At 51.3% G+C, this 27,884-nt stretch overlaps 1 protein-coding gene across 11 annotated transcripts in view; it reads left to right on the top strand.

Annotated features, from left to right (window-relative positions):
• The window catches only part of ptgr2 (prostaglandin reductase 2), a 228,136-nt gene that overhangs the window by 188,240 nt on the left and 12,012 nt on the right, over positions 1-27,884 (top strand). For 9 of the 11 annotated variants that reach the window (XM_072487491.1, XM_072487512.1, XM_072487428.1 and 6 more), the window contains 2 exons: positions 16,902-16,989; positions 21,392-21,431. In XM_072487491.1, the coding sequence (XP_072343592.1) occupies positions 16,902-16,989; positions 21,392-21,431 (128 nt within the window). The remainder of the gene's footprint in view (positions 1-16,901; positions 16,990-21,391; positions 21,432-27,884) is intronic. The other 2 variants (XR_011937520.1, XM_072487501.1) reach the window with 1 other exon arrangement.

Raw genomic sequence — 27,884 nt, forward strand, 5'->3', positions numbered from 1 at the left:
CGGGACAGCACCTTGTCACCGGTTGTGTGACCGTGGAGTCAGGGACCTCCCCCACCGTCGTTAATTCTACGGGGGGTTTCTCCACTACCACCCCCCGTCTTCCCCCCACCTTGCTCTTTTTTGTCCTTATGGGGTGGAACAATTTAAATTGACTGATGTGGGGTTCGCATGGGTCCCACCTTAAGGGATTTAAACTGCAAATAGCCGCTGAGGCAGCCTCCAGAATGGGACCCTGCACCTGGACCGGACCAGGGTCTGGGGCTAGAACTACCCCTGCGCTCCCTTTTTCCTGAGGCTGCTCCCTGGGTAGTCATACGGGTTCTTGTGGTGTGGGTGCGGGCGGGCCCTGGCCCGTTGCCATTGCCACCTGTCCCGACCCAGCTGCTAGGCTCTGCAAAAAGGCTAAAAGTTTCTTTACCTCGAAGGTTTCCGGGGCAGCTGCTCCTGCCGCCGGGGTCTGACTCTCTACTGCGGGAGCCCTCTCCTGCTTGCTAGGGTTTTTACATTCCCTCTTGAAATGCCCGGCCTTCCCACACCCGTAGCATACCGGTTTCTCGTCGGAGGTCCGGGTGCCCTCATGCTTCCACTCTCTCTTAGGGGCTGCTGGCGCGATTTCATGCACCCTACCCTTAAGGGGCTTGTCCTCACCCCTCTCCCCATTACGATATGCGAGGGTAAGTTTCCTGAGGACCTCTTCCTCGTTAAGGGCCGGGGTCTGCGGGTCGAACCAGTGTTCGGCTTTTGCCCTAACGTTAGGGAGACAATTGGCAACTAGGGTCTTCAGCCAGTGGGCGGTTCTTTCCCCTAAATTCCGTCTATCCGCTTGAATCCCGCATGCCTCCATATAGACAGTCCACAGTCTGTCTGCGAACATGGTGGGAGATTCCCCTGGTTGCTGCTTGGTTTCCCCCACCCTCATGAAAGGGCTCCCCAGATTCAAGCCCATTGCCTCCAGAACAGCAGTCTGTGCTGCCGCCCAGGTGTCAGGTCTTCCCCCATTCCCAGAGGTCACTGTCCTGCATAGCTGGGCATCTAGGGTTATCAGGAGCATCTTTATTTGCTCCCCTTCGTCGCAGTCATTGATGTTGGCAGCCTGTTCCACCTCCATAAAATGCAGCGACGGATCCCCCTTTGGAGTTAGTCTGGGAACGTGGGCCACCATCCCCCTGAGCGCGGATGCCCCATGAGGAACGATAATGTCGCCCTCAACCGGTCCCCTATTTGCCATCCCCGCCGGGGGACCATACCTCCTTTGCCTGACAGGGCACATCTGCCCTACCTGGGGTTCCTGCTCCTCCTCCCCACTGTCCAGCTCTCCTGCCTCGTTGGGTAGCCCCCCTGTCCCCGGGCTAGCTACCCATATAGGAGACGCCGCTATCTGGGGATACACCACTGACCCCCCTTGGACCTGCCCCTGACCGGGCGGTCCAAACCCTACCTGCTGACCCGGCCCCATCACCGGCATCCCAGGCAGCGGTCTGTCCCCATCCCATGGGGACCCACATACGAAACCAGGCGGACACGCCGCCAGCTGGGGGTACCCTGCCGACCCCCCTTGGACTTGCCCCTGAACGTGCAGTCCGTTCCCCGCCTGCCGACCCGAGCACGATCCCGGTGCCTCAGGAGGCGGTCTCTTCCCCTTGGCCTGTGGGGAATCATCCGCTGCGAGGAGCACCTTGCCCCTTGGGGACCCCCCTGGACCTACCAGGTGTATCTGTCCCCTGACCTTGGACAAGGCCTCCTCCAACTCCGTTATTCGTGCCTGGCACGGCCCATGGGCACAGTCCCCTACTTCCTCGCGAGCCACTCGGTACGCTGCCTGGATGTCCCGGTACTTCCCCTCCAGCTTCCTACACTGCTCTGTACTCCGAGCATAGAGTTCCTGGAGCCTCCGTTCCTTTTCTTTACCCTCCACTATCTGGCAGTGGAGATAGTCCTTCTCACACCGGTTAGACTCGCTTTCCTGTTTCATTTCTGCCATTTCTTCCCGCAGTCGTTCCGCTGCGCTAGCGCTGTCCCCTGCGCTGGCCCTCACTTCTCTCAACTCCTGCTCTAACTCTTCGACCCTATCCTCTGTTTTGACTACCTGCTCGGACAGGCAAACCAGCCAAACTGCCTTCTCCAAGTGCCTTTTGTGCGCCTTGCTTTCTGTCCATGCAGCCGCTGCCATTACCGGTTGCTCCGCATTGATCAATTCTGAGACCCAAGGTTTGGTGAGGTTGACCTTTTGCCACAAATATGAGGACATTCTCTCCTCCATTTTGCTTCGTTCCCTCACCCCCTCTGCCAAGTCACATACTCCAAACCACCGGGGTCCTGCCGCGGTCGCCATTGTAGAGGGTGCCATCTCCGCTACTCCACTACTGGGCCGATATCTGGGGTTCGAATATCTGTGTGTGTCTCTCTCCAGCTGGCACTGAAACTTCAGAGGCCAGGGGATGTCGCACTGGGACACTTCCACTGAAGAGAGCACTGATTCAAGCCTGCCGTTTATTCCTAACCGACAGCCTGAGACTTATATCACACAGATCTCCAGACCCCTACCAATACCCAGGTGATTCTCTCTCTTGCCGGTGGTGCAACAGCCACCCGGTTCCTACTCCACTAGAGTAGCTTTCCCAAGAGAGAGAATAGGACACTGCTGTTTATTTCCTAACCAGCAGTCTGTCCTGAGTGAATCGCTCAAGATGACCCTCGATTCTTGAACCCGGAATTAAGGTGAGGAGTATTTTTAACAATGACTTGGTCAGAGATCGCTGGTGAAGGATTGAAGAATTTAAACGACTCCAATTAGCATCAAATCAAGATTTATTGTAAAACCCAGGTCAAAATCATCAACAGAAGAAACACAGTAAAATCTTATGCTCTAATACAACTAAGTCTATTCAAAAGGTAATATAGCGGACACAACGAAAATTCTTACAGTTACACAGGTTTTAGCAAAATCACAAGGCACAAAACAAGTTCCCTTCCCCAAAGCCTCAACCACTATTAAAATCAAGGGAGTTTCGCAAGCTGCTGCGGGTTACTTACGGTCACAGGCTGCAGAGGTCAAGTCAGGGGTGCAGAGGTCGAGCCAAGAACGAAGAGACCCCCAATCGAAAACACAGCCCCTTTTATATTGTTTTACCTGGCTTTGTCCTGTGATCGGCCAGCCCCTTTTGCATTGAAAAAGGTAAGATTTAAAGTTCCCGCTGGTCCTGCCCCCTTTGAGCCGGTCAGACCTGTCGAGATGGGAGTACCTCCCCTAGGTCCGCCTCCAGTCTGTTTTTTGAGATAACGAGGTTGAGCTCCCTTGAAGATTTTCAAAGACTTCCATCTGCTCTGGAGATGCTGCTATGTTGATGGGGGTGTTGATTGGATTCTGCTCTGGTGGAGGCCAGGTCATTTACATTTGCATGGGGCTATGACCATCCCATTGTCCTGCTTGCATGCAAGCCTCCTGTGTATTCCCGTGCCCCTTTGTCTGTGTTTTGATGTTATCTTGTTGTCTGGCTCCTTCTTCCTTGTAGCTCCTAGGGGGGTGTTTTGGAAATATTTATGTATTTATGTCCCTACTCAGCTCAGCGGGCCAAGCCTGCTGGGAAAACTGGTTCTGTTCCCTTGGCTGGAAAGTCAGTTTACAGTCTCTGAGTTTCTCCAAAAGGGCCGAATTGCCCGAAAACCTTACAATGGCAAGAGTTAGTCGGATCTTTATATTAGCCCATAGCAAGAGTTAGTCGGATCTTTATATTAGCCCATAGCAAGAGTTAGTCTGATCTTTATATTAGCCCATGGCAAGAGTTAGTCGGATCTTTATATTAACCATGGTGAGGATTATTCTGATCTTTATGTTAGCTCATTGCAAGGGGTAGTCTCATCTTCAAATTAGCCCATGTCAAGAGTTGCCGGATCTATATATTAGCCCATAGCAAGAGTTAGTCTGATTTTTATATTAGCCCATGGCAAGAGTAGTCTGATTTTTATATTAGCTCATTGAAAGGGTTAGTCTCATCTTTATTTTAGCCCATGGCAAGAGTTAGTCTCATCTTTATATTAGTCCAAAGCAAGAGATAGTCTGATCTTTATATTAGCCCATGGCAAGGATTATTCTGATCTTTATGTGAGCTCATTGCAAGGGTTAGTCTGATTTTTATATTAGCCCTGGCAAGACCTAGTCTGATCTTTATATTAGCCCATGTCAAGAGTTAGTCTGATCTTTATATTAGCCCCTGGCAAGAGTTAGTCTGATCCTTATATTAGCCCCTGGCAAGAGTTAGTCTGATCCTTATATTAGCCCATGGCAAGAGTTAGGCTGATTTTTATATTAGCCCATAGCAAGAGTTAGTCTGATCCTTATATTAGCCCAAGGCAAGAGTTAGGCTGATTTTTATATTAGCCCATGGCAAGAGTTAGTCTGATTTTTATATTAGCCCCTGGCAAGAATTAGTCTGGTTTTTATATTAGCCCATGGCAAGGGATTGTCTGATCATTATATTAGCCTATGGCAAGTGTTAGTCTGATCTAATGGGAAGCATTCTGAACTTCCAATGTTCATTCCACATTGTCATGGTTGGGAGGCATTCACAGCTGATGTAAGTATTCCTCTGGACGTCAGCCTCCAAATAAACTCTCGAGTTGTGGGGCCCGCCGGGTCGGAGAATCGACGGGGGGTGGCGTGAATCCTGCCCATGCTGGCTGCCGAATTCTCCGGCGCCGGTGATTTGGCGGGGGCAGTAATCGCGCCTGTCGGCAGCCGCTCGCAACGGCCCCCCCGGCGATTCTCCTGCCCGCGATGGGCCAAGTGGCCGCCCATTTGTTTGCCCCAGGTCCCAGGTTCAATCCCGGCTCTGGGTCACTGTCCGTGTGGAGTTTGCACATTCTCCCCGTGTTTGCATGGGTTTTGCCTCCACAACCCAAAAGATGTGCAGGCTGGGTGGATTGACCATGCTAAATTGCCCCTTAATTGGAAAAAATGAATTGGATAATCTAAATTTATTTATTTTTTTAAAATCTATGTCCCTCTGTAACTTGTAGCATCCTTCCGCACTGTCCACAACTCCACCGACTTTAGTGTCATCTGAAATTTACTCACCCATCCTTCTACGCCCTCCTCCAGGTCATTTATAAAAATAACAAACAGCAGTGGCCCCAAAACAGATCCTTGTGGTACACCACTAGTAACTGGACACCAGACTGAACATTTCCCATCAACCACCACCCATTGTCTTCTTCCAGCTAGCCAATTTCTGATCCAAACTGCTAAATCACCCTGAATCCCATGCCTCCGTATTTTCTGCAGTAGTCTACCGTGGGGAACCTTATCAAACGCTTTACTGACATCCATATACACCATATCAACTGCTTTACCCTCATCCACCTGTTTGGTCACCTTCTCAAAGAACTCAGTACGGTTTGTGAAGCACAACCTACCCTTCACAAAACCGTGTTGACTATCTCTAATCAAATTATTATTTTCCAGATGATTATACATCCTATCACTTATAAATCTTTCCAAGATTTTGCCCACAACAGAAGTAAGGATCACTGGTCTATAGTTACCGGGGTTGTCTCTACTCCCCTTCTTGAACAAGGGGACAACATTTGCTATCCTCCAGTCTTTTGGCACTATTCCTGTAGACAAAGATGACTTAAAGATCAAAGCCAAAGGCTCAGCAATCTCCTCCCTAGCTTCCCAGAGAATCCTAGGATAAATCCCATCTGGCCCAGGGGACTTATCCATTTTCACACTTTCTAGAATTGCTAACACCTCCTCCTTATGAACCTCAAGCCCTTCTAGTCTATTAGCCTGAATCTCGGTATTCTCCTCGGCAACATTGTCTTTTTCCTGTGTGAATACTGACGAAAAATATTCATTCAGCATCTCTCCTATCTCCTCGGACTCCAAGCACAACTTCCCACTACTGACCTTACTGGCCCTACTCTTACCCTAGTCATTCATTTATTCCTGACATATCTATAGAAACCTTCATGTCTCATCTTTACATTAGCCTCCTTCTTCCTCTTGACAAGTGTTTCGACTGCTTTAGTAAACCACGGTTCCCTTGCTCGACCACTTCCTCCCTGCCTGACAGGTACATATTTATCAAGGACACGCAGTAGCTGTTCCTTGAACAAGCTCCACATTTCCATTGTGCCCATCCCCTGCAGTTTTCCTCTCCATCCAATGCATCCTACGTCTTGCCTCATCACATCATAATTGCCTTTCCCCCAGATATAACTCTTGCCCTGCGGTATATACCTATCCCTTTCCATCATTAAAGTAAACATAATCGAATTGTGGTCATTATCACCAAAGTGCTCACCTACTTCCAAACCTAACACCTGTCCTGGTTCATTACCCAGTACCAAATCCAATATGGCCTCGCCTCTCGTTGGCCTATCTACATACTGTGTCAGGAAACCCTCCTGCACACATTGGACAAAAACGAACCCATCTAAAGTACTCGAACTATAGCTTTTCCAGTCAATATTTGGAAAGTTAAAGTCCCCCATAACAACTACCCTGTTGCTTTCGCTCCTATCCAGAATCATCTTTGCAATCCTTTCCTCTACATCTCTGGAACTTTTCGGAGGCCTATAGAAAACCCCTAACAGGGTGACCTCCTTTCCTGTTTCTAACCTCAGCCCATACTACCTCAGTAGATGAGTCCTCATCAAACGTCCTTTCTGCCACCGTAATACTGTCCTTGACTAACAATGCCACCCCTCCCCCTCTTTTACCGCCTTCCCTCAGCTTACTGAAATATCTAAACCCCGGCACCTGCAACAACCATTCCTGTCCGTGCTCTATCCATGTCTCCGAAATGGCCACAACATCGAAGTCCCAGGTACCAACCCATGCCGCAAGTTCACCCACCTTATTCCAGATGCTCCTGGCATTGAAGAAGACACATTTTAAACCATCTTCCTGCCTGCCGGTACACTCCTGCAACTTTGAAACCTTACTCATGACCTCACTACTCTCAACCTCCTGTATACTGGAGCTACAATTCAGGTTCCCAAGCCCCTGCTGAACTAGTTTAAACCCTCCCGAAGAGCATTGGCAAATTTCACCTACAGGATATTGGTACCCCTCTGGTCCAGGTGTAGACCATCACGTTTGTAGAGGTCCCACCGACCCCAGAATGAGCCCCAATTATCCTGAAATCTGAAACCCTCCCTCCTGCACCATGCCTGTAGCCACGTGTTCAACTCCTCTCTCTCCCTATTCCTCGTCGCGCTATCACGTGGCATGGGTAACAACCCAGAGATAATAACTCTGTTTGTCCTAGATCTAAGTTTCCACCCTAGCTCCCTGAATTCCTGCCTTACATCCCTATCCCCTTTCCTCCCTATGTCGTTGGTACCTATGTGGACCACGACTTGGGGCTGCTCCCCCTCCCCCTTAAGGATCCCGAAAAGACGATCCGAGACATCATGCACCCTGGCACCTGGGAGGCAACACACCAACCGTGAGTCTGTCTCGTTCCCACAGAATCTCCTATCTAGCCCCCTAACTATGGAGTCTCCAATGACTAATGCTCTACCCCTCTCCCCCCTTCCCTTCTGAGCAACAGGGACAGACTCTGTGCCAGAGACTTGTACCCCATGGCTTACCCCTGCTAAGTCCCCCCCGCAATAGTATCCAAAGCGGTATACTTGTTACTAAGGGGAACGACCACAGGGGATCCCTGTACTGACTGCTTCCTCCCAGCCCCTCTCACCGTCACCCACCTATTTTTATTCTTCGGAGTAACTACATCCCTGAAGCTTCTATCTATGACCACCTCTGCCTCCCGAATGATCCGAGGTTCATCCAGCTCCAGTTCCAGTTCCCTAATGCGGTTTCTGAGGAGCTGGAGATGGGTGCACTTCCCACAGATGAAATCAGCAGGGACACTGACGGCGTCCCTCACCTCAAACATTCTGCAGGATAAAATATGAGCTGCCTCCGGGGAATATCTTTAGGTATATGCAGGTGAGGGCGTTCACGAGAACACAGGTGAGGGAATTTTCGCTGCTCCCGACATGGGATCCAGGATAGAGTGCTTTCGGGGGTGTGGGTCGGGGAGGGCAAAGTGTCCGAAATATACCGGGAGATGAGAGAAGAGGGGGAGGAGCTGGTAGAAGAACTGAAAGGAAAATGGGAAGAAGAGCTCGGGGAGGAGATTGAGGAGGGTTTGTGGGCTGATGCCCTAAGTAGGGTAAATTCCTCTTCCTCCTGTGCCAGGCTTAGCCTGATCCAATTTAAGGTGCTACATAGAGCACACATAACGGGAGTGAGGTTGAGCAGGTTCTTCGGAGTGGAGGGCAGGTGCGGGGGAAGCCCGGCGAACCACACACATATGTTTTGGTCGTGTCCAGCACTGGAGGAGTATTGGAGGGGAGTGGCAAGAGTGATCTCGAAGGTGGTGAAGGTCTGGGTCAAGCCAAGCTGGGGGTTAGCTATATTTGGGGTAGCGGATGAGCCGGGAGTGCAGGAGGCGAAAGAGGCCGATATTGTGGCCTTTGCGTCCCTAGTAGCCCGGCGAAGGATTTTACTCATGTGGAAGGAAGCAAAACCCCCCGGCGTGGAGGCCTGGATAAACAATATGGCAGGGTTCATAAAACTGGAGCGGATGAAGTTTGCGCTGAGAGGATCGGCTCAAGGGTTCTCCAGGCGGTGGCAACCGTTCCTCGACTATCTCGCGGAACGTTAGGGGGAAAATAGATTGCCAGCAGCAGCAGCCCAGAGGGGGAGAGAGGGGGGGGGGTAAATTGTTTTTGTTCTAGATGGGGTGAAGGGGCGGGGGTGGAGCACTATTTTGTGTTATTTTGTTAGTTCTCTATTTTATTTAAACAATGTTATCTATCAGTTATCATGTTACCGTTTTTGTTGATTTGTAAGGGGGAAAAATTGTGTTTGAAAACTTTAATAAAATATATATATTTTTTTAAAACATTCTGCAGGAGGAACATTGCACTACCTTCCCTGCCATCCCCTCTAGATAAACAAAGAAAAAAGAAAGAGCTTACCTGTTATTCACTCCCCTTCTCAGCAAGCACTCACTCAGCAACCTCTGCGTCCCGCACGATAACACCTGAGGGAAAATAAAAGAACAACTACTTACCAGTCACCAGCCAATCCCTTACCTGCGGGCTGTGACGTCACGGTTCAACTTCTTTCTACTTCTACCTGCCCTCGAGCCTTCCTCTTGATCTTTACAGCATTTTTTTTTTGGTTGGAGGAAAGGGTGGGGAGGGAAACACTGAAGAAACACTGTTCAATAACACAGAGGGGCAAGATCAAGAATGATAAGATCTTGAGGTGGAGGATCGAGCTCTCCACCTACAATTACGGGATTTTGTATCGCCCTGGCAAGCTCAACGCCCTATCCCGAGGTACATGTGCCAGCGCACTAATAGACCGACTCCGGGCCCTGCACGACAGCCTTTGTCACCTGGGAGTCACACGGTTGTACCATTTTATAAAGGCCCGCAATCTGCCCTACTCCGTTGAGGAAGTATGGACAATCACCAGGGACTGCCAAGTCTGCGCGGAGTGCAAGCCGCATTTCGACCGGCCGGACCGTGCGAGCCTGGTGAAGGCCTCCCGCCCCTTTGAGCGCCTCAGCGTGGATTTCAAAGGGCCCCTCCCCTGCACCGACCGTAACATGTATTTTCTTAGTGCGGTCGATGAGTGCTCCAGATTCCCCTTCGCCATCCCATGCCCCGACATGACGTCTGCCACCGTCATCAAAGCCCTCAACACAATCTTCGCTCTGTTCGGTTTCCCTGCCTACATCCACAGTGACAGGGGATCCTCATTCATGAGTGATGAGTTACGTCAGTTCCTGCTCAGCAGGGGTATCACCTCCAGCAGGACGACCAGCTACAACCCCCGGGGCAACGGACAGGTAGAGAGGGAGAACGGGACGGTATGGAGGGCCGTCCAACTGGCCCTACGGTCCAGGAACCTCCCGGCCTTCCTCTGGCAGGAGATCCTCCCTGATGCACTCCACTCCATTTGGTCACTACTGTGCACCACCACTAACAACACACCCCATGAACGTCTTTTGGCCTACCCCAGGAAGTCCATATCCGGAGTGTTGCTCCCAACTTGGCTCGCAGCTCCAGGACCCGTCCTGCTCCGTAGGCACGTCCGACTCCACAAGGCAGACCCGTTGGTGGTGAGGGTGCAATTGCTCCATGCAAACCCCCAGTATGCCTACGTGGCGTTCCCCGATGGCCGCCAGGATACTGTCTCCCTCAGGGACCTGGCACCAGCAGGTTCCACACACGCACACCCCTCTGGCCTGGCGCCACCCTCCCCTCCCCGGCGCTCCCAGCAGCAACACCGCCAGGACCATTCGTCCTCCCCCTGCCCACGCCCGAGGATGAAGAGGATTTTGGCACGCTCCCGGAGTCACCGAAGGCCAGACCAGCATCGTCATCGCCGCCACCACTATGTCGCTCCCAGCGGCACATCAAGGCCCCGGACCGGTTAAACCTCTGACTGGTCCACTGGACTTCAAAAGACATTTTTGTCTCTCAAATATTGTAAATGTAAAACCCATTTGTTGTATATAGTTCTCCACCACCCCCTCCGGTGAATGTGGTAAACCACTGTTGCACCTCTATTAGGTGATGTACGGTAGGACCTGTACTACAGGTACGTTGGTAATCCCTGCCTGCTGGCTCCGCCAGTAGGCGGAGTATAAATGTGTGTGTCCTCCGTGGAGCAGCCATTTCGCCAGCTTCTGTGGGAGGCCACACATCTTCGAGCAATAAAGCCTGAGTTGTATTCAACTCTCGTCTTTGTGCAATTGATCGTGCATCAGAGTGTGTGGCGGAGGGGGGCACGCTGGCTTTAAAAGGGATATAGCTGATCGGCAGGGAGTTGGGTGGGGTGCCCCCCCGACCAGGTTGGTCACTTGGAACGTGTGGGGGTTGAATGGGCCGGTTTAACAGTTGGCTGCATGCTCTCGCGCACATGAGGAGTTTGAAGACTGACGTGTTTTTTTAGGAGACGCACTTGAATTTGGGGGAGCAATGAGGCTGAGGAAGAGATGGGCGGGGCTGGTGCTCCCCTCGTGGTTGAACATAAGGATGAGGCGGGGTGGTGGTGCTGGTTAATAAAAAAGTGGTTTTTGAGGTGGGAAACATTGTGGCTGATCTGGGGGGTAGATGTGAGATCGTCAGTGGGAAGCTGGAGAGGATACCTAAATTGGGACAACATGGCCTTTATGAGGCAGGAAGATCCCGGTTCTGGATCCGAGGATGGACCGGTCAAGTCCTAAGTCATCGAAGGTGTTGGCTAAGGAACTGAGGGTGTTCATGGATCATCTGGGGGAGCTAAGGACCAAGGAGTTTTTATATTTCTCACGAGTGCACTGGGTGTACTCGTAGATCGGTTTCTTTGTGGTGGATAATGTGCTGTTGGCGGGGGTGGCCGAATCGGAGTATTCAGCGATCATGGTTTCCAACCACGCTGGGTGGGTTTTGCGGGGGGAGGATGCTGGCCCACCAGCTGCGGAAGCAGGCAGCAGCAAGGGAGATTGGTAGGGTGAGTTTGAGAGGGGCAAGGTGGTGTCCGACCCAGAGGGATAAATGGGAAATTTGAGGCATCTGCCCGGGGAGGAGGGGACGAGACGGTTTCTGGATAGGTTGGAGTTCCCTAGGGTGGATGAGGAGAGGGTGCAGGGGTCGGGGCCCAGATAGGGCTGAGGGAGGTGATGGACGGTGCGATGCAGGCAGGGAAGTCCCCAGGCCTGGACTGATTCCCAGTGGAGTTTTACAAGAAGTTTGGTGCGGAGTCGGGGCCTCTGCTAGTGAGGATGTACAATAAGGCGAGAGGTTGGGGGTAGCTCCCCTCACATTGTCACAGGTGTCTATTTCAGTGATTTTGAAAAAGATTAAGGACCTAGAGCAGTGTGGGTCGTTCCGCCCAATTTCACTGCTTAATACTGATGCAAAGTTGTTAGCGTCGCGGATAGAGGATTGTGTGCCGGGGGTGATAGGGGAGGACCAGACTGGATTTGTGAAGGGGCGGCAGTTGTCAGCGAGTGTGTGTAGAATGCTCAGTGTTATTATGAAGCCCGCGGAGAGGCAGCAGGTAGACATAGTGGTGGCAATGGATGCAGAGAAGTCATTCGATCAGGTGGAGTGTGCCTAATTGTTAGAGGTGCTGGATTGGTTCAGGTCTGGCTAGGGATTTTGGAGTGGGTTTGGCTGCTGTACAGAATGCTGAGTGTCAGGACGAACAAGAGTTTGGGGAACTTTGGGCTCACTGGGGGACGAGGCAGGTGGAGATCTTGAGGGAATTTGACCGGTTCTCAGGGTATAAATTGAACACAGGGAAGAGTGGATTGTTCTCGATCAATGCTAGAGGGCAGGAGAGGAGGTTAGGGTGATGCGCAATCAATTGCACAAAGACGCAGATTGGGTACAACTTTATTGCAGTCAGATGCGTGGCCTCCTGCTGCAGCTGACGAAATGGCAGGGCACTGGAGGTCATGCATATTTATCCAGTTCTTAGTGGGCGGAGCCAGCCGGCAGGGGCTACCGGCGACCCTGTAGTGCAGGTCCTACCTTACATCCCCTAATACAGTGGTTCACCACATTCACCCCCTGTTAAAAATTAGTCCTGTGGGGGTGATGTGAAACGATATACAAATAGTGCAATTATGTACAGTGTTAAGAAGAAAAAAGAAAAAGTTCATGTTGACGGTCCGGAGTCCGTCAAAGGTTCAGCCGATCTGGTGCTTTGGTGCTTCGTTGGGAGCGGCGTAACGGTGGCGGCGAAGTCGGTGGTGGAGGTGGCACCGATGGCGGTGGTGGCGGTGCTGATGCTGGCCAGTCATCGGGGAACTCCGGGAGCGTGCCAAAGTCTTCTTCGTCCACTTGTGCGGAAAGGGGGGGGTCTGGTGGGGTCAGTGTTGGCGGCACGGTGGGAGGGGGGCGCATGGGTGGGGGAGTGTGTTGGGGTGGAACCTGACGGTGCCAGGTCCCCGAGTGAGACAGTATCTTGCCGGCCGTTGGGGAACTCAACGTAGGCATATTGAGGGTTGGCGTGGAGTAGGTGAACCCTATCCACCAAGGGGTCCGCCTTGTGGAGTCGGATGTGCCTACGGAGAAGGACCGGTCCTGGAGCTGCGAGCCAAGTCGGGAGCGACACCCCGGATGTGGACTTCCTGGGGAAGGTAAAAACACGTTCATGGGGTGTGTTATTAGTGGCGGTGCACAATAGTGACCGGGTGGAGTGTAGAGTGTCAGGGAGGACCTCCTACCAGCGAGAGGCTGGGCGTAGGGCCAGCTGGACGGCCCTCCAAACCATCCCATTCTCCTGTTCTACTTGCCCGTTTCCCCGAGGGTTGTAGCTGGTCGTCCTGCTGGAGGCAATACCCCTGCTGAGCAGGAACTGACGCAGCTCATCGCTCATGAATGAGGATCCCCTGTCACTGTGGATGTAAGCGGGGAAACCGAACAGAGCGAAGATGGTGTTGAGGGCTTTGATGACGGTGGCAGACGTCATATCGGGGCATGGGATGGCAGATGGCGAAGGGGAATCTGGAGTACTCATCGACCACACTGAGAATGTACGTGTTACGGTCGGTGGAGGGGAGGGGCCCTTTGAAATCCACGCTGAGGCGTTCAAAGGGGCGGGAAGCCTTCACCAGGCGCGCACGGTCCGGCCAGTAGAAGTGCGGCTTGCACTCCGCACAGACCTGGCAGTCCCTGGTGACTGTCCTTACTTCCTCGACGGAGTAGGGCAGATTGCAAGCTTTGACCAGATGCTACAATCGAGTGACCCCCGGGTGACAAAGGCTGTCGTGTAGGGCCCGGAGTTGGTCTAGTTGTGCGCTGGCACATGTACCTCGCGGGAGGGCGTCTGAGGGCTCGTTGAGTTTACCGGGGCGATACAAAATCTCGTAATTATAGGTGGAGAGCTCGATTTGATTTTGATATCCATTCTGTGGAAAAATCTGACTGCAATAAATGCATATTTATACAGTTCTTAGTGGGCGGAGCTAGTCGGCAGGGTCTACCAGCGAACCTGTAGTGCAGGTCCTACCTTGCATCCCCTAATACAGTGGTTCACCACATAGGGGAGTTGCCGTTTCAGGTGGTGGGCGTGCGTTTTCGGTATCTAGGAATCCAGGTAGTTGGGAATTGGGTGCGGTTACACAAATTGAAATTGAGAGAGAATGAAGGCGAATTTCTAGAGGTGGGATGTGTTGCTGCTATCACGCCCGTGTAGACGGTTAAAATGGCACTGCTGCCAGGCCCTTGTTTGTGTTCCAGAACCTCCTCATCTTTGTTCCCTTTTTTAGGACGGTGAATGGGAAAATTTCAGGGTTTGTGTGGGCGGGGAGCACCCCGCAGGTGAGGACGGTGGTTTTGTAGAAGGGCCGGGGGGGGGGGGCTGACACTGCCTAGTTTGATTTTTTTCGAGTCTGAGGGCACTGTCGTTGGCGCCCCTTCCGTTCCACCGGTCCAGTATTCTGTGAGCCCCTTGGCTTCGGCGTTACGGGTATGGAGCCAATGCAGGCAGCATTTCGGGTTAGAGGGCATGTCGTTGTGGGTGCCGATATGTGATAATCACAGGTTTGCGCTGGCGAGACTGGATGCGAGGTTCCAGGGGTGGCAGGAGGTGGGGATAGAGTATTTTGGGAACTTGTTCATAGGGGCAAGTTTGCAGGTCTGGAGGAGTTGGAGGAATTGCATGAGTTGCCCAAATTGAATGGTTTCAGGTACCTGCAGGTGAGTGATTGTGTGAGGAAAGAAATGCCGTCCTTCCCGGGGCTGCCGCCTCCGGTGTTGCAAGACAAGTTGTTGTCGGAGGTTGATATTGGGGAGGGTGTCGGATATCTACAGTGAGTTGATGGAGAGGGTGGGCGCTCCAGTGGAGCAGATTAAGTGTAAATGGGAGGAGGAGTTGGGTGGGGACATAGGGCTGAGACGTGGAAAGAGGCCCTGAGGAGAGTGGACGAGTCCTCAAGCTGTGGGAAGTTAAGCCTCGTCCAGTTTAAGGTGATGCATCGGGCCCACGTGACGGTTGTGAGGATGAGTCGGTTCTTTGCAGCAGTGGGGATAGCTGTGGGGCGGGGATCCCGTGAATCATATCCACAGGTTGAGGGCATTCGAGATGTCCGAGATTCTGGGTGTGGGGATGGCCCCGAATCCGGAGGTGGTGATATTCGGTATGTCGGAATATCCAGGAGTCCAGGTGGGGAGAGAGGCCGATAGCCCAGAGACGGATCTTCTTGTGCTGGTGGGACCCGGAGCCACCGAAGGCGGGGGTATGGATGAGTGACCTGGAGATTCCCTGAGTTTGGAGAAGGTCAAGTTCGCTTTGCTGGGGTCGGAGGAGGGGTTCACTTGTAGGTCAAAACTGTTCATTAATTTCTTAAAGTTGGATTGAGGGGTCAGTGGGGTGGGTGGGGGTGTCGGAAGAAACGTTAGGAAGGCAGGGCGTGGTGGGGTGTTGGTATCAGGGAGGTTGGGCCTAGTGATTTCTCTTCATGTGAATGTTTGGTCTGATATTTTCCTGTATGTATGCAAAATGCCTTAAATAAAAATATTTTAAATAAAGAGAATGATGGTCAGCCATTCGACAACTGCAAAGTTTAACCGTCATGACCAGTTCTCTCCACAACCACTGACCACACATGGCCACTTCCAGTAGGGGTCATTGTGCAATAAAGCCAGAGGACTTGATTTTCAATCCGGGGTCCAAAATTGTTTCCATCTCCCAACCCAAGTGTTGGGCCGGCAGTGAGTTAGTGATGCTGTGGTTGCCAGGAGGTAGGAACTGACTCCGGAGTGCAATGTTCAGAAGCAAACAGCAGCCATAAGTGAGCTTGCCACTGTGTGAAAGAAGAGGAGGCAGGAGATCAGAGGGCTGGCCTGCAGTCTCATGGCACAGACAGGTGGTCAAACATACAGAGCCCAATCTGAGATACAAAAGTCTTATTGCCAAAACATTGTTTTCCGTTGAAAACATTTTACTTGATGGTTCCCAGCATTACAGCCGGCAGCTGTGCTCCAGATGGTTTGGTTTTGCTGATCTACAATTTGAACATCGTCTTCTGGCCCCCCCAGCCCGTTAATGAGTTCTTTGAGGTTCTTAACAAGAAGTTAATTTGAAGCAAATAGGTTCCTTATTATCCTCGCTTTGAAGATAGTGGCTTCCCAGAGGGATACTAACACACTGTCCAAGAGTGCTATTTTTAAAACCTGTCCGCTTCCACTCTTACCCAGCGAGCAGTGGAAAATCAGGCCCATAGAGTCATTGCAGTGCAGAAAAAGACCATTCAGTCCATCGAGTCTAGTTCCAGTCGCCTTCCCCCACTCTCCTCCAGTAGACCTACAAGTTAATTTCCTTCAAGTGCCTCTCCAGTTTCCTTTTGGAATCATTGAACATCTCTGCTTCCATCATCCTCCTAGTAAGAAGTCTTACAACACCAGGTTAAAGTCCAACAGGTTTGTTTCGAATCACTAGCTTTCGGAGCACTGCTCCTTCCTCAGGTGAAGGAGCTCACCTGGGCGTTGTGGGGTGAAACCCACGCAGACACGGGGAGAATGTGCAAATTCCCCACAGACAGTGACCCGAGGCCGGGATCGAACCCGGGTCCTCAGCGCCGTGAGGCAACAGTGTTAACCACTGCATCACCATACCGCCCTCTTTATTTAGACACCAACATTTTATTAATCGCCTTACATCAGGCTTTGAATGTTCCATGTGCAGCACTTTGCAGCAGGTGTTTCAGCAGTCTCTCCAAGCTTTTGTTTTCTTTCAGTGGCTTTGGCATGTCAGCCTGTTTAACCTGACACTCGAGAGCATAATGATGGTGTTGTATTGGCAGAAGTACTTTGTGCTTTAATTACAATTTTTGCTTCTTTTTCTCACCCCCTGTCCCTTTTGTGACCTTCTACAGAGAAAGATTCTTGGTGCTGGATTATTCAGATAAGCATGAGGTGGGCCTCGTCCTGTTGAGTCAGTGGCTGAAAGAGGGAAAGTTGAAGGTACTGTACTGTGTGCTTGTTGCTCGGTACATGCCTTTATTTTTTAACGCTGCATGTATTCCAGGCCGTAATGGAGATGATTGGGAATCTCACTATCTGTCACACCCAGATCCCGCTCTCCTGTAACTAATTGGGATTTATTTTGGGTTTCATATCTTCCATTCACTGTGTTTGGCGGGAGAAATAATCCTGTTTTGATCAGGAGAGTTTGCTGCAGTTTTGGTCATGATCTCTGTTGCTGTAGTTCATAAAGACACGATTTAGACAGACTCTGTTAAAGTGATGTAGTACCGGCGGCGAGGACCCAGGTTTGATCTCCGCCTGGGCCATTGTCCGTGTGGAGTTTGCACGTTCTCCCCGGACAGCACGGCGGCGCAGTGGCTAGCCTATGGTGCTGAGGACCCGGGTTCGATCCCGGCCCCGTGTCACTGTCTGTGTGGAGTTTGCACATTCTCCCCATGTCTGTGAGGGTCTCACCCCCACAACCCAAAGATGTTCAAGTTAGGTGGATTGGGCACTCTAAATTGCCCCTTAATTGGAAAGAAAGAATTGGGATCTCTAAACTTTAATAAAATGAATATCCTCCCAAGATTTCTATTTTTGTTTCAGTGCCTTCCAGTTTTCTGTTAAAATCTTTCTTTGTGGGAGTCAATAAAACAATCTCATCTTTAATTTGGACGGGCAGGACCCCACCGCTCTGTAGAGGGATTTTACAAAGGGATAGGCAATCAGGGGCCTAGCATTGCCCAACCTGTTATACTACTGTTGGACGACAAACACAGAAAAGGTGCAGGAGTGGTTTAGTGGGACGAAGTCCATGTGGGGGCGGAAGGAGAGAAATGACTGAGAGCATCGGTCATGGCTCCCTTCCATTTTCCCCAATGAAATGGTCTGCCAATCCTGTGGTGGTTGCTACCTTGAAGATATGGGGACAGTTTAGATGAGACCTTTGGGACTTGGAGGGAGGAGGGGTTCGAGCAGTTTGGTGACTTGTTTGTAGGTGGTAAGTTTGCTACTTTTGAGGAAGGGCTGGAGAATCAGAATAACAATAGTACAGCGCAGAAGAAGCCCTTCGGCCCATCGAGTCTGCACCAACACATGGAAAACTCTGGGCTGGATTCTCCTATTCTGGGGCTATGTCCCCAAGCCGGCATGAGAACAGTGGTGTTTTTTACGGCAGAACAAATGGAGCAAACCTCCTCCGATTCCCCGTTTTGTTGGGGGCTAGCAGGACGGCAGCGAAGAGCACCCAGCTCTAGTTGCTCATACGCCCTGGAGAATTGCCGGGTCCATGGACGTGCAAGTGCACTGCGACGGCCGCGCCGTGCCACATGGCTGACGCAGCCCGTGGACCGGCCCGCAAAATAGTGCCCCTCCTTTGGCCGGCTCGTGCACCCCGGACCACCCTCCCAGAGTGTCCCCAGCCCCAAATAATGTCGCCCCTGCCCACGGATCGGCCCTCCCCCGACTGGCGCCGCTGGTCTGAGTCTGCAACTGCCACGCTGAGTTCCCGACGGATGAGACCATGAGAGACCCACGTCGTCGGGAACTCAGACCAAAATTGTACACAGTATTCCAGCTGTGGCCTCACCTAAGTTTCATACAACTCCAACATGACCTCCCTTTTGTAATCTATGCCTCGATTGGTAAAGGCAAGTGTCCCATATGCCTTTTTCACCACCCTATTAACCTGCCCTTCTGCCTTCAGAGATTTTTGAGAAACACAACAAGGTCTCTTTGTTCCTCAGAACTTCCCAGTGCCATGCCATTCATTGAATACTTCTTTATCATCTCACACTTTTCAGGGTTAAATTCCATCTGCCACTTTTCTGTCCATTTGACCATCCTGTCTATATCTTCCTGTAACCCTAGACACTCAACCTCACTGATAACCATTCAGTCTAACTTTGTGTCATCCGCAAATGTACTGCTCCTACCCCCCACATATTCATCTATGTCATTTATATAAATGTCCACTGTCCGTGTGGAATTTTCACATTCTCCCTGTGTCTGCATGACCTGCATGACTGCTGCATAACCTAAAGATGTGCAGGATTGGTGGATTGGCCACTCTAAATTGTCCCTTAATTGGAACAAAAATTTAAGTTTATATAAATGACAAACAATAGGGGACCCAGCATAGATCCCTGTGGTATGCCACTGGACACTGGCTTCCAGTCAACACTGGCTTCCAGTCACCTAAAGCAGCCGTCAGCAGCCCTACAGCTAAGCCAGTTTTGAATCCACCTTATGAAGTTACCCTGTATCCCATGTGCATTTGCCTTCTTTATAAGTCTCCCCTGTGGGACCTTGTCAAAGGCTTTGCTGAAAACCATGTAAACTACATCAACTGCACTACCCTCATCTACACACCTGGTCACATGCTCAAAATATTCAATCAAATTTGTTAGGCATGACCTCCCTCTGACAAAGCCACACTGACTATCCCTGATCAAATCTTGCCTCTCCAAGTGAGGTAGATTCTCTCCTTCAGAATTTTCTCCAATAGTTTCCCCACCACTGACGCGAGACTCACTGTCTGCAGTTCCCTGGCTTATCTCTCCAACCTTTTTTAAATAATGAGCTGTTCTCCATAACTCTGGCATCTCCCACGAGGCGAGAGAGGAATTAAAAATTTGGGTCAGAGCCCCTGCAATCTCCTGCCTTACAAGAAGTATAAGCTTCCAAGAGGTAACCAGTTTTGGTACTACCAGGTTGCGCAAGGAGGTTGCTTCCTTCCCTTTGCCCCCCGCCCCCTCCCCCCTTGTTGATGGACAGAATTTTCTCAGTGGTTGATGTAGGGGAGGGTGTCAGAGATCTATGGTCAACTGGTGTTCACGGAGCAGGTCCCGTTGGATTAAAAGGAAGTGGTCAGACAGGGGAAAAGAAGGACAGGGAGGGGCGGGGGGCAGGGAAGAGAGAAAGGGGGGCAACACCCAGAGGGCAGGGAAAAACAAGTACAAAGGATGCTGATGGGTGGGGGGGGGGGGGGGTGGTATAACCCAAGGATGCTGCCAAGGCAACCAACAGGTTACACCTCTGTGCTCTCAAACAGCCCCTGGTGTGTTTTAATAACATCGTATACACAATGTATATCGTTAATAATATGGCTGTTTTAGCCGACCACTCTGAGTTCACCGTTAACATGCCTCATGTTTATGTATATGTTTCCTGTGTGTTGCCTTTTTCTGTTTTGTCATAAATACAAATGAAAACCAATAAAAATATTTTTAAAAAGAAAGTGAGAGGAGGGGTTGGGCCAGGAGTTTGAAGGAGGGGTGTGGAGTGAGGTTCTATATAGAGTCAATTCAACCTCCTGGAGGGCAGCACAGTGGCACAGTGGTTAGCACTGCTGCCTCATGGCGCCGAGGATCTGGGTTTGATTCCGGCCCCGGGTCACTATCTGTGTGGAGTTTGCACATTCTCCCTGTATCTGCTTGGGTCTCACCTCCACAACCCAAAAATATGTGCAAGGTAGGTGGATTGACCACGCTAAATTGCCCCTTAATTGGAAAAATAAAGAATTGGGTACTCTAAATTTTTTTTTTTTAACTCTACCTCCTTGTGCGCGAAGCTCAGCCTGATTCAATTCAAGGTGGTGCATAAGACACATGTGACCAGGTCATGAATGAGTGGGTTTTACGCAGAGATAGAGGATAGGTGCGAGCGGTGCCCTAGGGGCCCAGCGGATCATACACACACATTCTGGTCCTGCACTAAGCTTGTGAGCTTCTGGGCCTCCTTCTTCAGCACCAAGTCGAGAATTCTGAGGGCTGATTTGGAACCCTGTCCTTTGGTGGCTATTTTGGGGATCTCGGATTTATCGGAGTTGCAGATAGGGACGAAGGCGGATGCTCTTGCCTTCGCTTACTTAATAGCCCGAAGGAGAGTTCTGTTTGGTTGAAAGTCTTCAGCCCCGTCCAGCCCCGCGTTGGTTAAGGGACCTGATGGAGTTTTTTACTTGGGAAAAAAATCAAGTATGTAATGAGATGGTCGGCTGAAACTTTCTACCTGAGGTGGCAGCTGTTTATTGTCTAATTCAGAGAGTTGGTCACCGTCAGATGCTGGAGGTGGAGGGGGGTGGGCAGGGGGGGGTTGGCTGTTGTTTCTGTTGGTTTTGGGGGGGGTGGAAGGGTTGAAATACTGTTCACGTTTGTACGTATATAGATGTAAAAGATAAATTGAAAAGATTGTTAATAAAAATATTTTTTTTAAAAGCGGAGGTGAGATTGAGGAGGGAAAGAACAGTTTGGTCAAAGCAAAACGAAAAATGTGGGGTTTTTTTTGGACCAAGTGCTGCATTGTTGAGTCAGCACAGACATTTTCTGCAGCGACATTTCAATGGTAGTGTGGATTGCAGGAATATACAAGGCTCTAACAAGCACTTCTTCTGTTCCTGCAGGTGCGTGAGACGGTAGTGAAAGGATTGGAGAACATTGGAGGTAAGGAAATGGTCAGCTTTATGCCATCCTTAGGTTTCCTGTGCCAAGGCACTTCTATTCCCCCCCCCCTCACCCCCCTTACTTTTTAATTGGTGACTCACATATCCACTTAAGACAGTGTTGTCAAATACCCCTGCCACATGCGGTGAATTGATGCTGAGTCATACAGTACAAAGTTGCAGTGGTGGGTATGAGTGTCACTCGCTATACTGTTATTTATTGTTCCTGCCACATTGGCAAGGAAGAATTGACCACAGGAGTTGCATATCAGCCAGACTGTGTTCTGTTTAGCAGAATGTAATTCAGTTGTGGGGCTTCTAGTGATCTGGAATCTTGACGGGCAACTTGCTCAATGAAACAAGAATAATAGTCTGCTCTTTGTTACCTTCTCTGTTATTGTTCTCTCTGCGTGCCTCTGAATGATGATACATTTAGGTCTATGGCACTTCTGGGTGAATCACTGTGAACGTAGGGCCGGCGCTCGTAAGGACAGCGGTTTGATTGCTCTCAAAATCCTGTTGGTGAATCTAGTGACACGAGATGCTAACTGAGGAAGTTGGTTTTGTTTTGTGAATAGTTGGCAGCTTCTGTGCAACAATGGAGGTGTGTGAGTAATGGACAGTGTTGCAAGGCTGTGAGTGAGGGTCGAAATATACAATTTTGGCAAACTGGGACAGTTCAGCAGCATCTAATTGTGTTCAGCTTTCATCTGACTAGATCTGTTGAAATGAGCGGCAATAGGAATAGGGCACTGTTGGTGTAAATGGCGAGATTGCAAATGATTGGCCATGATTTGATTTGATTCAGATTCATTGTCACGTGTACCGAGGTACAGTGAAAAGTATTGTTCTGCATATAGTCCAGGCAGATCGTTCCATACATGAAAAACATAGGATATACGATAAATGCACAATGTAAATACAGAGACATCGGGTGAAGCATACGGAGTGTAGTGCTAGTAGAGAAGATGTGTGGAGAGATCAGTTCAGTCCATAAGAGGGTCATTTAGGAATCTGGTAACAGCGGGGAAGAAGCTGTTTTTGAGTCTGTGCGTGTTCTCAGACTTTTGTATCTCCTGCCCGATGGAAGAAGTTGAAAGAGTGAGTAAGCCTGGTGGGAGGGGTCTTTGAATATGCTGCCCGTTTTCCCAAGGCACCTGGAGGTGTAGATGGAGTTAATGGATGGGACGCAGGTTCGTGTGATGGACTGGGCTGTGTCCACAGCTCTCTGTAGTTTCTTACTGTCTTGGGCCGAGCAGATGCCATACCAGGCTGTGATGCAGCCAGATAGGATGCTTTCTATGCTGCATCTGTAAAAGTTGCCAAATTTCCTTAGCGTCCTGAGGATGTATAGGTGCTGTTGTGCTTTCTTGGTCATGAGCCAAATGCCTATTAAATGTCCTGACACTCTGTTTGGAAATGGCAGACAATGGAATATCAGCAAGGCAGAAGGAAATAAATAGCGATTTGTTGATTCTTTTCTCTGAGTGTCTCCACATATTCTGATAAAACAAAGACAGTTTACTCTTGGAGAAACGTGTTCCTTTTCAAATAAACTGGTTCACACTGTTGAAATAGAACACTTCAATAAACAAATTGTCACCACTCTTTGAGAGTGGAAAGAGCAGACTTGTTTTTCAGAATGATTGGATTGCAAAATGCTTTTTAAGTTGTTCTCCTGGCTCTGGTAATGAATCTATCGGTCTTGATTGTTGACGGTTTAAAACCTCAAACCTATTTTTAAAAGATTGCAGGTTTGTTTTATTAGTATTGCAAATATTTTGCATCATGTGGCAAATATGATGAGCTGATCACCACAGGCTTGGCAGGCAGGCATCAAAATCCTACTGGACAACACTTGAACTCAGGGAGTGGCCAGGACGTAATTTGCTCCCAGCTCACCACCATAAGGTTATCCAAGACTGGCCAGATATTGGGAAAATGATCTTGAAGAATACGTAGACTTCCAGAAGAACTTTGGAAAGATATCGCATATTGGTCTCATGACTAAGCTCAGAGCGCACAGAGCCAAGGGAGACGTATGTGGTGTTATCAGATATTGCAGCACCCGAGAGGCTGAAGTCCATTGGTTAAACCTGGGGGTTTACCATTGGCTGTATAGTATGTAGCTCCGCCCTGATAGGCGGGGTATAAGTCGGTGCCGTCCCAGCAGCCCTCATTCTGTACCTGAGCTGCTGGGGAACAGTTCTAGTCTATTAAAGCCTTCAGTTATGGTTTAACCTCGTCTTTGCAGTTATTGATCGTGCATCAATTTAATAGACTACAACTTAAGTTGAAAGGATGGATCTCCGAATCAAGCCGGAGTGTCTGCAACTCAGTCCCCACGCGGCAAATTCAGCGGCGATTTTTAAGCACTGGCTGGCATGTTTCAAAGGCTACCTTGAGATGGCTGGAGGCACAACCTCGGGGGAGCAGAAACTGCATCTCCTGCACTCAAGGGTAAGCCCTGAGATCTACACCCTCATCGAGGAGGCGGAAGACTTTGATGCAGCAATCGAACTTTTAAAAGGACATTATATTCGCCCGGTAAATCAGATCTATGCACATCACCTGCTTGCAATGAGACGACAAAGCCCCGGGGAACCGTTGGAGGAGTTCTACCGCACGCTACTGGTGCTGGGCAGAACCTGTGGCTGCCCGCAATTTTCGGCGAGCGAGCACACGGAACTCCTAGTCCCCGCGGGGTGCCTTCGTAGCAGGTATGAACTCCTCAGAGATCCGCCAGCGTCTTTTAGAGAAAGACACCCTGGGACTTAGAGAGGCACAGGCCCTGGCAGGGTCCATGGACGTTGCCTCCAGGAACGCACAATCCTATGTGCCCAACCGCGCCGCGGCCCCCTGGGCAGCGTGGAATCCCGCAGTGGCAGCCCCACAGACTTTCCCCGTGTCCCCGAAGGCCTGCGCTGTAAGGCAGCCCGCCAACTCCGCTGAGCCCCGCTGTTTCTTCTGCGGGCAGGCAAAGCACCCCAGCCAGCGCTGCCCGGCCCGCACCTCCACCTGTAAAGGGTGCGGCAAAAAGGGCCATTTTGTGGGGGTCTGGTGGCCGCAGTCTCCAGCGACGACTCCGGACTGCCACAGCGAACTTCTCCCCGGGCCCCAGGCGGCCAGCAATCACCGCCACCCCTGTATCCTAGGGCCACGTGCGGCCCATGGGCGCCGCCATCTTGTTCCCCGGACACCACGCTGGACGGATGGGCGCTGCCATTTTGTTCATCCCCGACCACCATGTGCGACCCATGGGAGACGCCATCTTGGAGGAGCCCCAGGTCCCCAGCCCGGCCGACTACACACTGCCCGATCAAAATTCACAAATACTGCGACTGGCCTCGGTGACTCGGGACCAAAATCGACCTCGAACACTCTCAACAGCAACAACGATGGTCTTTATCAACGGCCACGAGACGTCCTGCCTGATCGACTCTGGGAGCACGGAGAGCTTTATACACCCCGACACAGTACGGTGCTGTTCACTTTTTACCCACCCTGTAAATCAAAGAATCTCCCTGGCCTCCGGTTCCCACTCAGTGGAGATAAAGGGGTTCTGTCTAGCAAACCTCACAGTCCAAGGAAGGAAATTCAACAATTTCCGTCTTTATGTCCTTCCACACCTCTGCCCGGCTACACTCCTGGGGTTGGACTTCCAATGTAATCTGCAAAGTCTGACCTTCAAATTCGGCGGCCCTATACCCCCACTTACTGTCTGCGATCTCGCGACACTTAAGGTCGACCCGCCTTCCCTGTTTGCGAACCTCATCCCGGATTGCAAACCCGTCGCCACCAGGAGCAGACGGTACAGTGCCCAAGACCGGACCTTCATTAGGTCGGAGGTCCAAAGGCTACTGAGGGAAGGGGTCATTGAAGCTAGCAACAGTCCCTGGAGAGCCCAAGTAGTGGTGGTTAAGACCGGGGAGAAACATAGGATGGTCATTGACTACAGTCAGACCATCAACAGGTTTATGCAGCTTGACGCGTACCCTCTCCCCCGCATATCCGACCTGGTAAACAGGATCGCGCATTCTCCACGGTGGATCTCAAGTCCGCCTACCACCAGCTACCCCTCCGCATGAGCGACCACAAATACACTGCCTTCGAGGCAGATTTTTTAAGGTCCCCTTCGGTGTCACTAACGGGGCCTCGGTCTTCCAACGCTAGATGGGCCGAATGGTTGACCGGTACGGCTTGCGCGCAACGTTTCCGTATCTCGATAGCGTTACCATCTGCGGCCGTGACCAGCAGGACCACGACACCAACCTCCAAAAATTTCTCCAGACCGCGAATATCCTTAATCTGACTTACAATAAGGATAAATGCATATTTAGCACCGACCGTCTAGCCATTCTGGGCTACGTAGTGTGAAATGGAGTTATAGGCCCCGTCCCTGAACGCATGCGCCCCCTCATGGAGTTCCCCCTCCCTCACTGCCCCAAGGCCCTGAAGCGCTGCCTCGGGCTTTTTAGTTATTACGCCCAGCGGGTCCCTAACTACGCAGACAAAGCCCGTCCCCTGATCCAGTCCACAACCTTCCCCCTGTCGATGGAGGCCCACCAGGCCTTCAGCTGCATCAAAGCAGACATTGCAAAGGCCACGATGCATGCCATCGACGAGTCCCTCCCCTTCCAGGTCGAGAGCGATGCGTCCGACGTAGCTCTGGCCGTCACCCTCAACCAAGCGGGCAGACCTGTGGCCTTCTTCTCCCGTACCCTCCATGCTTCCGAAATCCGCCACTCCTCAGTCGAAAAGGAGGCCCAAGCCATAGTAGAAGCTGTGCGACACTGGAGGCATTACCTGGCCGGCAGGAGATTCACTCTCCTCACTGACCAACGGTCGGTGGCGTTCATGTTCGATAATGCACAGCGAGGCAAGATAAAAAAACGACAAGGTCTTTCGGTGGAGGATAGAACTCTCCACCTACAACTACGAGATCTTGTATCGTCCCGCGGCACATGTGCCACCGCACAAGTGGACCGCCTCCGAGCCCTCCACGAGGACCTCTGCCACCCCGGGGTCACTTGTTTTTTCCACTTTGTTAAGACCCGCAACCTGCTCTACTCCATCGAGGAGGTCAGGACGGCCACCAGGGACTGCCAAATCTGCATGGAGTGCAAACCGCACTTCTACCGGCCAGAGAGGGAGCACCTGATAAAGGCTTCCCGTCCCTTTGAACGCCTCAGCATGGACTTCAAAGGCCCCCTCCCCTCCACCGACCGCAACACGTATTTGACGTGATTGACGAGTACTCCCGGTTCCCCTTCGCCATCCCCTGCCCAGACATGATCGCAACCACCGTCATCAAGGCCCTCCATGGTATCTTTGCACTGTTCGGTTTCCCCGCTTACATACACAGTGATAGGGGGTCCTCCTTCATGAGCGACGAACTATGTCAATTCCTGCTCAGCAAGGGCATCGCCTCAAGCAGGACGACCAGTTACAACCCCCGGGGAAACGGGCAGGTAGAGAGGGAGAACAGAACGGTCTGGAAGACAGTCCTACTGGCCCTACGGTCCAGGAACCTCCCAGTCTCCCGCTGGCAAGAAGTCCTCCAGGAGGCCCTCCACTCCACCTGGTCATTTCTCTGTACGACCACCAATCAGACACCTCATGAACGTCTCCTTGTCTTCCCCAGGAAGTCCTCCTCTGGGACCGCTCTCCCGACCTGGCTAGCGACACCCGGACCCATCCTGCTCCGAAAACACGTGCGGGCGCACATGTCGGACCCGTTAGTCGAGCGGGTCCATCTGCTGCAAGCTAACCCCCAGTACGCCTACGTGGAATTCCCTGATGGCCGACAAGCCCCCCCCCGCAGCACCTCACAGGAGGGTAAGTCCTCTACCCGCTCCTGCCTGGGTCCTCCCACCCACCGACGCCCCCTACAGGCGCCCCCCCTCACAGGTCACCCGTTTTCCTCACTAGCGCCGTCTAGGGGTGACGAAGCTGCCATGGAGGCCGAAGCCACGCTCCCGGAGTCGCAGACGCCTGGACCCCCACCGGAATCACCACCGAGGCCCAGACGATACCAGAGGACGACCAGGGCACCCGACCGACTGATTGCTTCAGCTTAACCGATGTGTAACTGTAAATAATAAACACTGACTTGACTGTAAATATCTTCTAAACACTGTAAGGAGGTATCACGGTACCTCCATATCTGATCATACCATGTTGAATACAGTTGTAGCCGCTGGCCACCACCCCCGCCGGACTCTTTTTTTAACAGGGGGTGAATGTGGTATTATCAAGTATTGCAGCACCCGAGAGGCTGAAGTCCATTGGTTAAACCTGGGGGTTTACCATTGGCTGTATAGTATGTAGCTCCGCCCTGATAGCAGGGTATAAGAGTTGGTGCCGTCCCAGCAGCCCTCATTCTGTACCTGAGCTGCTGGGGAACAGTTCTAGTCTATTAAAGCCTTCAGTTATGCTTTAACTTCGTCTTTGC

Source organism: Scyliorhinus torazame, chromosome 2 (genome assembly GCF_047496885.1).
Source record: "Scyliorhinus torazame isolate Kashiwa2021f chromosome 2, sScyTor2.1, whole genome shotgun sequence".
Classification (NCBI taxonomy): Eukaryota; Metazoa; Chordata; class Chondrichthyes; order Carcharhiniformes; family Scyliorhinidae; genus Scyliorhinus; species Scyliorhinus torazame.